We start from the raw sequence: 13076 nt of genomic DNA, 5'->3' as shown, positions 1-13076 counted from the left end.
AAAACAATGTGGCTCTCCCACCTCCTTGTCTTTGCGTATGCTGTTCCCTCAATCTGGGATGCCTGCCACCAGCTAAAATCCTACCTGTCGCCCCCAATTCCAGCTCAAATGCCATTTCCTTCAAAAAGCCTCTGCCTCCTATCCAAGTGTAAATGCCTTCTCCTGGGTAGGCCGGCTTAGTGCTGTTTTGACTTTTTTACAGGAAAGCTCCTAATTCGTATGGTTTGCTCCATGGCCAAGACAGAAATAGCGACACCAAAACCAGGACAGGGCGGGAGATGGGTACTTGGAAATCAAGGACAGGAAGTCCGTGCATTAGCTCCAGAAGCAACAATATGGCCTTGGAGCAATCCACAGTTGAGCATCAGGAATCAGTCCCATGTGCATTTTCTCCATAGACCATGAGCTCCCAGGGAGTGGGGACCAATTTCTAGCATAGAGCTTGGCATGTGGTTAGTGCCCAATAAACGTGTCAAGTGGATGAATGAGTGAAAGAATGGGAAAATGAATGAATGAATGCTACGCACAATGTCAAAGCTGGTGGGAATGAGCTTAAACAAGGTGTGAGAAAACATTAGTGAAGGAGGTTCGTTCAGATGAATTCTCATTGGCAATTTTCTTGACTGGTCCCCTTTCAAAGGCTGAGATGCTGCCTCTTTGGGAAATCTGCCTGAAACTCACAGAGCAGGCAGTGGCGGAGGGACAGGGGTAGCATGCAAGGACCCAGGGGACCAGGAGTGGAGGGAATCCTGGCCCAGAGGCCCCTCCCATCTCAGCCTCTGTGGCTTCTCTTCCCCTGCTGTGCTGGTGAGAACCCACTCCTATGCCCTGCACCGGTACTCAGATAGCCCCCCAGGGCAGCAGACCCTTTCTTCCGCAGAGCACTCCTAGGATGTGCAGAAAGTCATTCTGCTGCCCCCTTCCAAGGCTCCTTGGGACTCCGGGATGCTCTGGAGTGAAGCTCACTCATGGCTACTATCAACAGGCTCACAAACTCCTGTATTGAAAAATGGTGCACAGGAGGGACCAGAACGTAGCAGATGGGGAGAGCATGTTTGCAAAAGCTAAGTGTCTGTGATGGGTTTCCTCTCTCCTCCCCTCCGCCTAGATGTGGAATCACCAACTCTGTGCTAAGCTAGTGGAATAGCCTTGACTCTGAGGGAATATGAACATTTTTTATGCTTAGCCGTTCCAGCCGTAAAGATTTTTATCCTATTACTGCTAAGTGACGAGTACAAGGAGAGAAATGATGATGATCTTCGGCAGCCATTCCAACCAAGTAAATACAAGGAGGGAGACACGCGATCCCAGACCGGGCTGCTGCCCCTTCATTTCCTAGGATGAAAAGGAGCAAAGGAAAAATGTCTTCCTGGTGAGATGTATCAAAGTGTGGAATTTTCCCTCCAGGCAAGCGATGGGTATCCCACTGTTTGAACCATTTAGCACCGCCCTGGACAGAAGCTGGGAGAGCAGGCTGAGGGGAGCAATCAGACCCAGCCGGCCAGGAGGAGGTGACCTAATGAGGCTTCCCAGCCATAAGGCCTTCCAGCTCGCAGCTCCTGGGCGCAGTCCACCCTGCCACCTGCTCCCCTGCAATCACAGCAACCCCATAATAAGTATTGCTAGGCAACAGCAAAAATATACATTTGCTTTATCAAAATATTGCCTCCCTTCTCCAGGGGTGTGCCTCTGTTGAATGGCTTCTCATCTGCCAGATGTTTTATGTGCTCCTCGGATGATGGCAAGCCCAGCTGTTGTCACCCAAATGTGGTGACAGCAGTGGGGGCGGGACAACCGGAAAACGAGGACTATTTGTTGTACCAGTCAGTGCTTGATAAACTGGAGAACTCGCCTGGGAAATCTCAGACTCACCCCAGCTAGACGCTGTCCCTTCCTTCCACTGAAACAGTTACTTACGGCTCACAGTCGCCACCCCGATACGGCCACTTCTTCACCCTCACGACCGCAGAGGACCTCGGCAGGGCCCTGGGAGTTAAGGCTCACGTCTGTGTTCACATGATTGTGGGTCTCGGGGAACAATGTGGCACTAGGTTGGCCCGATGCCAGCGCAACCATGAGATTCCCACGGAGACGGGTGGGAGAGCTGAGTACATGGACGTGGATACATCTAGAATGAGAAGACCGACTACAGAAGAGTGCACTGATGGGTAAGCTACAGCAACTCTGCACTGATGAAGCTTCAAGGCCATCTAGTCCCATGCAATGAGAGAACAAAGCCGAGAGAGGACGTGCAGAAGGTCGTGCAGAAGGCCACTGCTGGGCACCTGGTCCCCACGCCTTCCACAGGCCCTGGATCAGGGATGAAGAAACTGAGCCACGGCCAAGATGTGTTGAAAGGCCAAATACAGCAGCTTTCCATCTCAAGACTGTGAAAATGTCACATGTTAGGTCAGGGATGGGTGGGCATGAGAAGATTCGGTTGTCAACCCTAAAGGGTGAATGTGCCAGGGATCCATTTGAAACCACAGATACTCACTTTCCAAACTAGCCTGAGTATGGACATCACTCACTTCCCACCCCCCATAAAGCATGGGAACAGGGAGTTCCAAGTCTGCCTCCTCACTTTGGTCATTCCACTCTCCAGGTCAACCGGACCCCTCCACAAAATACCCTGGGCTCCCTGGCACAGGGGACGGAGAGAACAACGTGACGTTCTATTCCACACGGGGAAATGAAGCCCCTGGCCTCTGTGGGGCTGCTTTCGCTCAGTGCCGGGCCACGACATGCTTGGGAGGGCTTCCGTACTGCCAATGCGTTTGGTTTTTCCACCAGCCCAGCTGTCTGTTGGGTGAAAACTTCCATAGCCCTGTCTCCCTCCCCCCACCCACGGCCTCCTCCAGCCTCACGGCATCTTCGGATTCCTGAACGATGCCCCCCGACGCCGGCCTCCCAGCAGCGCGTGCTCTAATGCTCAGCTAATAGCTCGGTCTCGGGCACTTGTCCACACGCATCCTATAAATCAGAATCCAATTACGGGGGTTAGAAAATTGGAAGCAAATTTAATAAGCTCAGGCCACTCCCCCATGCTCTTTCTTCACTCTTCTCTTCCCGGTAATGAGAACTCCTTTCACGGACTCTGTTCTCCTGCCTCCTCCCCTAAAGCCCCCGAGGATGGAGGGAGAGGAGGCCGGGGGCTGCTTCTCGGTCCTCTTCCCCTCTTTGCACAGAAGGCAGAGGGGAGAAAGTAGTCAAGTGTCTTTGCAGATTTCCTCTCCCTCTCCTCTGTTCAACAAATGTTTCTTGAAATTCTGGCACACACCAGGTGCTGTACTAGGTGCCAGCAAAGATGACTCCCCCTAGAGGGCAGAGGGCCTCGTCCTGCTGCTGGGGCTGATAACGCACGTCGACGGTTCAGTCTTGAGAACTCAGACAATGAGCGGGGCTGGCTCTACAGCAGGGGTTCGCTCTCACTGCAACTCTGCCCCTCCAGAGACATCCGGCAATGCCACAACATGGGGGGAGCTACTGGCATCTAGTGTGTGGAGGCCACAGACGTTCCCCAACACCCTACAATGCACAGGACAGCCCCCACAGCAAAGTATGATGCAGCCCTAAATGCCAGCCACTGATTGATTCCCTGGACAACAGGAGATAGGTCACCAGCAGCCACAGCTGGTCAGAGCTGGGGTAGGCAGGTCCCAAGAAGGACCCCAGGGCTCTGTCAGCCCAGGCAGGCCGGCCCCATGCATTACATCAGGATGAAGTCAGGATACAGGAGCCTGGAATCACAGGATTAAGGGACTTAGCCGGTGGTTTTAACCTCACAGACACTGATTCCCTGGGAAGCGAGGGCTGGAAGGAGGAGATCCTGTAGACGGAAGGTCAACGTCCAGGGGGGCCCATCTGAGGGAAGCACAGTGGGCTTTGCTGGCAGTCTCTGGAACTCTCATTAGCATAAGAGTGATCTGCGCACAGGGTCAGCCCCATACCACACTCAGCCTGGAGGTGGCTGACCCAGTTGTTAGCCTCTGTTGGCGCTAGCCTGGGGCTCTGCACACAGTCCGTGCTCAACAGCCCTGCCGTGGCTGCCTGGTCCCACGTGCCTGCCCTCAGTCCCAATCCCCCATCCTCTCCTCTTCCTGCTCTTTCAGACCAGGAGCCACAGATCTGAAATTCTCTGAGTCACACAATCCCAGCTCCCACAGGGCAAGGTTAGTGCCCAGAGGCAGACATATGGCTGATAGACTTTTCCTCTTTGTCTTCCCAAAGGGGGCCTTAGATTCCATCTAAATCCTCTCTGCCTCTCTTGCCACCCTGCCGGCGATCACATTTACTACCAGATACAACAAACTCGGAGAGGGCCCCAAACAGGACCTGGAAAACTCGGATCCTTGGGGATGGTCTCAATGCCTCCTACACAACCCGTACATATGGCTGGCCCTCATCATCCACTTTCATTTCTACCTCTCAGATCACAGACGAGGGTGATCACAGAAATTCGTCCCGCTCAGGGTATCATTTGGAACCTACCTGCTCAGTGAATCCCCCACTCCATGCCTCCCTTCTGCAGGTGGGAGCAGGCTTGTTTCCTGGCCGGGAGGCGACCCTTCGTCCTTCTGGAGGGTCTCACCATCTGGACTCAGGACAAGGGCGGGACCACCTGCCTGAGACCAGGCGGGCTTCTCAGCCTTCTCCCTATTCTCCTACCTGTAGTCTCTGCTCAGGGAAATAAAATTACTTAATTCTTTTTAAAAGATTTTATTTATTTATTTAAGAGAAAGAGCACGAGCCGGGGGTGGGGTGGTGTGGGCAGAGGGAGAAGCAGACTCCAGGCTGAGCAAGGAGCCCAAGGCTGGGCTGGATCTCAGGATCTCCAGGATCATGACCTGAATCTAAGGCAGAAGCTTAACAGACTAAGCCACTCAGGAACCCCCAAATTACCCAATTTTTAAAGAATATTCTATCAGATGCCAAGGACCAGGTTAAGTGCTGGGGAATTTTGATAACAATACTACAAGACTCTGACATGAAGAAGATTTCAGGCCAGCAGTATGGAGTGTTCGAGGTACAGCCAGTACCCCAGATCTCTGGCTGTGGGGACTTCCTGCTGCTAACAAGAGTCTCGTGGGTACCTCGAGGGGACTGTTCAGTTTGCAGGCTCTTGGAGTCTTCTTCTGAAGACTTCTGAAGCCACAGAAGCCTTATAGCTCATGGCCCTGGCATTATTTCTATGGGGAAACCAGGGCTCTGGCTCCTTTCATAAATGGTGGTGATTAACATAAGCCCCTCCATGGGATGCGTGCTATGTAAGTCGAGGTATCTGAGTTGTACAGCCTAGCTGGGGAAACTGAGTCCGCCCCCTTCACAGACTGACAACTTAAGCACCACCAGATTGACCAGTGTCATAAGTCATGACAATTCTTACCGCCCTGCTCATAAACCCCAGTGTCCACAAGCAGGTACCCACAGCCCCAAAGAAAGACAGAAAGCTAAGAAGCTAACACCAGTCCTCCAGCCTCTCAATGTAACAAAGCCTTCAAGCCCCTCCCCCCCAAACAGGCCAGTCTGCTATTTGGAGCTGGGGCAAAGTGAATTTCCCACAGGAGACAGAAACACGCCCCGGTGGGCCTTTGGCACAGCTGGGCCTCCCAGTTGTAGGCAGGGAGGCCAGCACGGAGGAGCTGGGGTTGACACGGACCTGCTCACTCAGGCCTCAAGACGAACCAAAGGGCTGTTTGGCTCTAGGAAGGATTGGTAATGAGGCAACATGCCTTCACAAAGGCTCTCTCTCCTGAGAAATAAAGCTTTCTGCATTGTGTCAGGCCCGACCTCTGCAACCCACCGGAAGGGGTGGCCTGGCGGCGGGCGGCGATGGCAGAACGGAGGCTGTGTGAATGGGCTGCTCCGAAGCAGACAGCGGTGGCATGTGAGGAAGCCCAACACCTCGCACAACAAAATGTGCCTGGGCTGTCGGAGGACACGACCCCTCCCAGCGACAGATGAGGCCACCAACCTGACTTCCCAGGGGTCTGCCTGTCCTGCCCTCCCCCATTTGAAAGCCACGCCAGGCCAGGCCATGGGAATCTGCCAGGGAAACCAGGCCCAGGCTACAGGTTCTTTAGTGCTCCATGATTTCTGGGTGGCCACCGGGTGAGGGGGGCAAGGTGCAGGTGAAGGGGCCTCCCACGTTCTCCGTGGAGGTGCTCGGGGATGGCTCACAGCGGTGAGTAGCACAGACAGCGTCAACTACCATCCTGCCTGCCCCAGCTCCTGGCCTGGGCACCGCCCGCATCAAGCCTGCCGTTGCTCCGTCATGAGCACTGGGAACAGGAGAGAGCACCAAGTGGGAGCACGGAGAAGTACCTCAGATGGCGGGTGTCTGGGACGGCCCGGCTGCTGGAGATCCGCTCGCTCTCCCGCTGGTTGAAAGCGTACAGCTTATAGGGATCGTCGCCGACGCGCCACTTCTTGGCATTCAGATACTGCCGCTCATCAAACTGGTCCCACGGGTCTTCCCAGTCAGCGTCCAAAGTCTGCGGAGCACAAACGGCAAGCCAGTGAGAAGAGCTCCCAGCCCTCCTCCAGCCTTCTCTGTCTGTCGCTGCCCCACGGCAGAGAACAGCTTTTTCCCGGCCAAGTTTAGCCCAAGGATGGGCTAGGGGTAAGAGGTTAATAAAATCTCAGCAACAGTGACAACAAACACAACAACACAAGCAGGGCAGCTGCCATGTACTGAGCGCTATGTAGGAGGCGCTGTGCTAGACCCTTCGCTCACTCCCCCTGCTAGTTCCAGGAGGCGGGCAGTGCTCCCAGCCCCACGACACAGACGAGAAAGCAGCCTCCATGGGCAAAGCACTGTGCTCAGGATCCCAGCACTAGGAAGTCGGCAGGGCTGGGACTTGGGTTCCAGTAGCCTGAGCCCACAGGCCACTTCGCCAAGGTAATGTGAGAACACCCGGCTGAAAAGTGCCGCACCGTAGCTGGCACGTAGCAGGTACAAAATGACGGTGTGACCGTCGTTCCCGCCTCTGCATAGGAAGAGATGGGAAGTCGGCGATCCAACTATAACAGTGTGCTCCCCACCAGATGGATGCCGGCGTGTCCCCTTCTTCCTTCAACCCAGGAATCTGTGATTATTATTTTTTTTAAGATTTACTTATTCGTTTGAGAGAGAAAGAGCATGCGGAGGGGAGGGACAGAGGGGGAGGGAGAGAAAGAATCTCGAGCAGACTCTGTGCTGAGGGCAGAGCCCGATGCGGGGCTCCATCCCTGAGATCATGACCTGAGCCAAAACCAAGAGTCGGACATTGAAGCGACTGAGCCACGCAGGCACCCCTAAATCTGTGATTATTTTTCACATGCGTCGATGCAGGAACAAGTAATACCCTCACCGTACGTGGAGACAGTACGTTAGGACGTATAAGGTAGCTTCTGCATTCACGGTCTTGTTTCATTCTCACCAGTCACTCTGTGCTGAGCTGGGAAGACAAGTTCTCACCAAAGTTCTGGGCTTGTCTGCACAGGTGGGACCATGGTCGAGCCCAAAGCTGAACTCAGTGTCCCCGACCCTCCGGTGCATTCGCACGGCAGAGACCGCGAGGGGATTTGCACAGGGAGGGGATGGCTCCTGCCCAGAGCCAAGCTGCCTCATCTGTCCCACCCACACCAGCCCAGCAGCCAGGCAGAGACTGCACAGCCAGCCAGAGCTGGTGGGCTTCAGAGCCTCCACGTGCTGGATGCTTCCCTCCAAGGCCCCTGCCCAGCTGATTCTGGCACTTTCACCCCTCGGGGAGAGCCACTCCCCTTTGATGAACTTTCAGGTTCATCAAAGCAAAAAGAACTCTGTGTCTCTGGGAAGATTCTACGGACCAGGCTCTGCCCTAGAATGTGAGGGCTGGGACCCTGGGGCTAGCAACGTCCCCAAAGATGAGATGCTCACTTTGTGTTACTGACCCCTAGTCCCTGTGCACGTACGAAAAGCTGCCTGGGTACCGCCCCTCCCGCCGCCGACCAGGGTGCCCTCCTGGATGTGGGGAACAAGACAGGAAGGCCCAGGGCAGGCCCCGCAAATGGCAGGGCAGGAGCTCCACCCACAGAGGGCTCCAAGGGGTGGTTCGCCAGCGTGCACATTTATCTCATGCACCACTCGATCTTGTCTGGTAATTGATCTGCCTCTCTCTCTCTCTCTGTTATCTCCTTTTGAAACACCATTCTCCTGCTAATAGCACAAAATGAAGCTTTGGAAACCAGCGATTTTTATCCAATAATTGATTTTATTAACGTCCTGGGATACTGCTGCTACACAGGGGGTGGGGTGTGAGACCCCCAGCCTGTGCTGTGCAATGTCACAGCCTGACAGCTGTCACTCGTGCTGAGAACATCACCACAGGGTGACCCTGACATCATGGGGCCCTCTACCATTTCCCCCTGGCTCATTCCCAATTAGATTCATTGCAATTCTCTCAGCCAGTGGTGAGCTCCTACAAAGCTCTGTGCTACAGAGGGGAGATGCAGAGATGGAAGGTCCCAGCCCTCGAAGGGGTTGCAAGGTTGCAGAGAGACATGCATGAAGACACCTATAACACCTATAACAGAGAAGTGAGGGAAATGGGGAGGGCTGCCTGGAAGAAGTGTCAAATCAGTTTGTGCTTGAAAGATGAGCAGGGAGTTTGCTTTGCTTAGGAGGAAATGGGAGGGGAAATACATGTGTAGTGAAAACCCAGATAAAAGGCAGGAAGACCTGGAGGAGGGAGAATGTGTTCAGAAGGCGGCTAGCTCAGGAATGGGGAGGCCAGAGCGTGGGCTGCAAAGAGTGAGTGAGTGAAAGAGAACTCTGGAACACAGCTGGGTCAGTACGAAGCGGCTCAGGTGGAAGGGCCTTTGGCTGCACGTGCAGGACGAAGTGGACGGAAGAGACTGCTGCAAGGAGCCTAGGTGGGAGGTGAGCTCAGGAATCGAGACTGGTGGGAAGGGAGACCTGCACTGCAGCGGTGCTGGGGCATTTACGAACGGTGCCAGGCATCAGCTGGAGAAGCAGATGGAGGGACAGGCCCTGGGGAGCGGCGGAGAAAAGGCAGGGAAAGACCTCTTAGCTTCATCCCGTGCTCTCTATTCACACCAGATCAGTCCCAGGGCCAAGAGGGCATAAGGCTGGGTGGTTTGCTCGGCTAAGCAATCACCACCCTACAGGCAGCAAAGCATCCTTGGCATCCCTGGCCAAATCCACCTCCTTGGGGACGGGGCCATGGGAACTCAGCTGGGATTCTGGACCCCAGAAAGCCCATAGCCAGAGTAACAGCCTGGCTGGTGAGAAAAACTCAACAATCAGTTAAAGCCTCCTTGGAGGGGACCGCTCCCTCTGACGGTCACGTGCACAGAGTGGGTTCACACTTGGCTGCCCTGAGATCCACTGGGGAACTCCCTGTATTGGGAGTTTGGTTTTCCTACAATATCTGGGTGTATTAAATAATAGTGACGCTGTGCTTAAAATACTAATGCTACCATCTGAATAGCAATTTCTATTTCATAAGGTGGCTCACACATATTGCCACAGAATGCACACACAGCCCCATCTGTACAGGGAGGGATCGGCATCGAGAGGCTCGCCGGCTGCCTTGCCCAAGCTTGACGGCTAGAAAGTGAAGGGACTGCTGACTGAATCCTTCCCGAACCTCCCAACGCCTCGGTCTGTTCTACCACGGAAACCAGTCAGGCGCCTGTCCTCTGCTGAGAGCAAGTGGACAGAGGAGCTCGGTGGGGGCCACACCCACGGGAAGCGCCAGCCACTCTTTCCTTGCTGGTCCCCAGATGAAAGTGGCGGCTATGGCCCTCCCAGGATTTCTGAAGGGCCCCAGATTCCCCCAAATACTTCCAGTACTAATTTGGAGTTGACTTCCAAGCTCTTCAATTCACAAGGCCCCATATTCCGGCTCTGAGGGTCCAGAGGAAGGCACATGGTATCCATGCTTTAGATTCCTTCCTTCCTGGCTCCAGTGACCACCCGGGACAGTGCCTGAACACGCACGTGCACCTTCACAGGCTTTCCTGTTACGGGAAGAGATACTGCTCTCCCGAACAAGAACGCACACCCAGGAACCCACACAAGGTCCCACCCCAGGGCTCTGCCCCCTCCTGTGTGGCCCCCACCACCACCCATGGCCCCCAAGCAAGATCTCACTTGACTCTCTGACCAGACTTACTCACTCTAGAGCGTGTGCATTTCCAACCGTGAGCATGACGCCACGCACAGAAAACCAAGACCATTTTTTTTAACAGAATGTATCTGACTACATCAGCCAAAGCCCGCCTTAAATAACTGGGCACCAAAAATGAATGCTCAGAAGCACATCCAAGTGGCTTTGTTTCTTTCCTCCCACCACGTTTTCAAGAGACACCCCGAGTCCCCTTTCCTCCGACCTCCACTGGCCTGTTCCTCTCATTTCTCTTTCAGACTGACTATTTGGTTCTAATGTTATTAGAGCGGAATATGGGGCTATCTATGATTTCAATGTTTCTCTCTCCCTTCTCTACCTGGCTCCTAGTTCTCTCATTGCCCTAAGTCTCTTCTCCCCCCTCCACCCCCCATTAGAATGAGAAAATCTCTATCCCTTGAGGAAAGTTCTACCCTACTCTGAACTGTGCTGACCCTTAATAAAACTCCTCAAACGTACCCTATGATAAAACAACTAGCACTTTGGGGGTACCTTCCACGGGTCATAAACATTTACATCTAATCCGCACCATCACAGATGCCAATTTTACCATTCCCATTTTACAACTGGGGAAACCAAGGCACAGAGAGTCAGGTGACTTGCCCAATATCACACAGGTAGTAGGAGCTCCAGCCGGGGTTTGAACCCCATGGAGCCCGACTCCACTCCCATGCTCCCGACCAAGAGGTGACACTGCTTCCCAGAGCCTCCCTGCCATTTCCTTGGGCCATCTTCAAAGACTATGTGTTTCCCTACGTGTACTCCCATCACTTTTCTCAGCCAAATTCTTTCTCTGCAGAGGGATGTCCCCCCTCAGAGGATCTCTGCTTCCCCTTCACCATCACCCCACCGGTCCATCACTCTCCCTCCTAGATACCCAGTCTCCCCCCAGCCAGGGCAGGAAGGGTGCAACTCCGAGGGCAGATTCCTGCAGGAAGGTTGGAAGATGCCAGGCTAACACACAGGAGGTCAGAATTATAAACAATGATAGAACTTATTATTTAAAGATGACAGAATTCCTCTATCCATCCAATGTTTGACATGCCAGCATAACATTCCAGTGTCCAGTGGACGTCCCTCCTGGGTCCAGCCAGGGACAAAGAGGTCCCAAGGAGCCCGCTCCAAGCTTCAAAGGCCTGAAACTTCTAGAAGTTTCCTTCTAATATTAAACCAGAATCTGACCCCTGTCAGAAGCAAATGTAAATCCTATTTGGAGAAAAGCATCTCCAATTTAGATCCTCAGGATTTCCACAAAACTCACAGAAAGGGGAAATCACAGTAAAAAAAAGATCAGGGGCACCTGGGTGGCTCAGTTGGTTGAGCGCCGACTCTTGGTTTTGGCTCAGGTCTGATCTCAGGGTCCTGATATCAGGGTTGTGAGATTTAGTCCCGTGCTGGGCTCCATACGCAGCACGAGCTGCTTGTGTTTCTCCCTCCCTCTCCCTCTGCCCCTCCCCACTGCACTCTCTCTTGCTTTCTAAAATAAGTGAAATAAATCTGTTTTCAAGAAAAGATCATAGAAGGAATCTCTCACTGAGAGTTAGTAGAAACTATAAATAACAGATTTAGATCTTCCAAAGACTTCAGATGCAGGAATTATAGATATAAAACAAAGCATAACTATAGATAAAATGGTTAAAATATGGAATGAAAAACTAGCAAAGAATGAAAGTTTACTGAAAAAGAAGTGAGCATCACTTTTGGACATGAAAAAGTATACTAATGATTGACAGTCAATATCAAACAGGCCAAACAGGAAAGTTTGCCATTATCTACAAAGATTTTTCACTGGAATGCTACACTGGTATTACCCCTGTGAGGGAGGCAAGCCAGTTGTGTTGTTCCCATTTCATAGGTGAGAAAACTGAGGGTCAAGGAAACAAAGGAGCCTGCTTAAGACCACAGAGATAGTGAGTCCGTTACTGAGACTCTAACCCAGGACTTTTGGCTTCAAAGCTCACATTCCTTCAACATCGCCAGGAGCTTCATTTATCCAGGGCCACTTTTTACACCCTTGCTGGACAGTCATGAACAGGCAGACGTAGCTTCTCACGTCAGTCAGTATTATTCTAATGTCCACCCAGCTGGGGACGGGCCTTATTTTTCCAAGGGCCAGTCCAGAGAGGGAAGAGGACAGCACAATCTCTACGTAAGTCCTGCCCAGAGTGAATGGACTGGAAAAGGAATGCCCCCCCCCGCCCCCCGCCAAACGCCAACAAAGGAAGGGCTCCCCAGCCCTTCCCTCGCTCACCTGGGCTCATGGCAAAGGAAAGAGCTGGAAAATCCTTTTCCCTCATCTAGGGACAGCACATCAATTATGGATTATTAGATAAGATCTTCATTTTAATATTTCCACCATGTATTATCACCTCTTCCTCTCACTGGAATTCTGTCTTGGGAGTTATTTAACTGATGTGCAGAAATCTAAATTTAATTTATTATGATCTAACTCACTTTAGAAGCCAAATTACCCTGCACTGGAGAAGGATCAAGTCAATATCCCACTTGGCTTTCTATTTATCTTCTGTAGGGTTTTTCTCTCCTTCTCTTCAGTATTCATTTTATCTCGGGTGCTGGTAATAAATTTAAATTTTCCTCAGAATTAGGCAATTGCTCCTTTAATGCTGTAGTTTAATGGTTAGCATTAATTATACGAAAGTCACTCCTTAAAGAATGTGGAGGATGGAATAGACATATCATGGTGGGGAAAAGGCTACTTCTCGGACCAAATGAGGTAGCATGTAGTCAGCAGGGATGAGTTTACTCTAGCTCCTTCCATCTCTTCCCTACTTTCCTTTCACCCGCCGCCCCCATCTTAGAGTTAGGTGCCTACAAAATGGATCTGCTGGGAGCTGCTTGCTACGGCCTCTCTGAGCCCCTGAGAGGTCTGCCAGCCTGGACGCC

General features: G+C 52.6%; 1 protein-coding gene across 3 annotated transcripts in view; it reads right to left on the bottom strand.

Annotated features, from left to right (window-relative positions):
• Nucleotides 1–13076, bottom strand: part of GALNT14 (polypeptide N-acetylgalactosaminyltransferase 14) — a 202251-nt gene that overhangs the window by 66973 nt on the left and 122202 nt on the right. For all 3 annotated transcript variants that reach the window (XM_044390984.3, XM_026478393.4, XM_026478403.3), the window contains one exon: nt 6325–6494. In XM_044390984.3, the coding sequence (XP_044246919.2) occupies nt 6325–6494 (170 nt within the window). The remainder of the gene's footprint in view (nt 1–6324; nt 6495–13076) is intronic.

The sequence above is a fragment of the Ursus arctos genome, unplaced genomic scaffold (assembly GCF_023065955.2).
Source record: "Ursus arctos isolate Adak ecotype North America unplaced genomic scaffold, UrsArc2.0 scaffold_8, whole genome shotgun sequence".
Classification (NCBI taxonomy): Eukaryota; Metazoa; Chordata; class Mammalia; order Carnivora; family Ursidae; genus Ursus; species Ursus arctos.
This window is presented reverse-complemented; position numbering and strand designations above follow the sequence as displayed.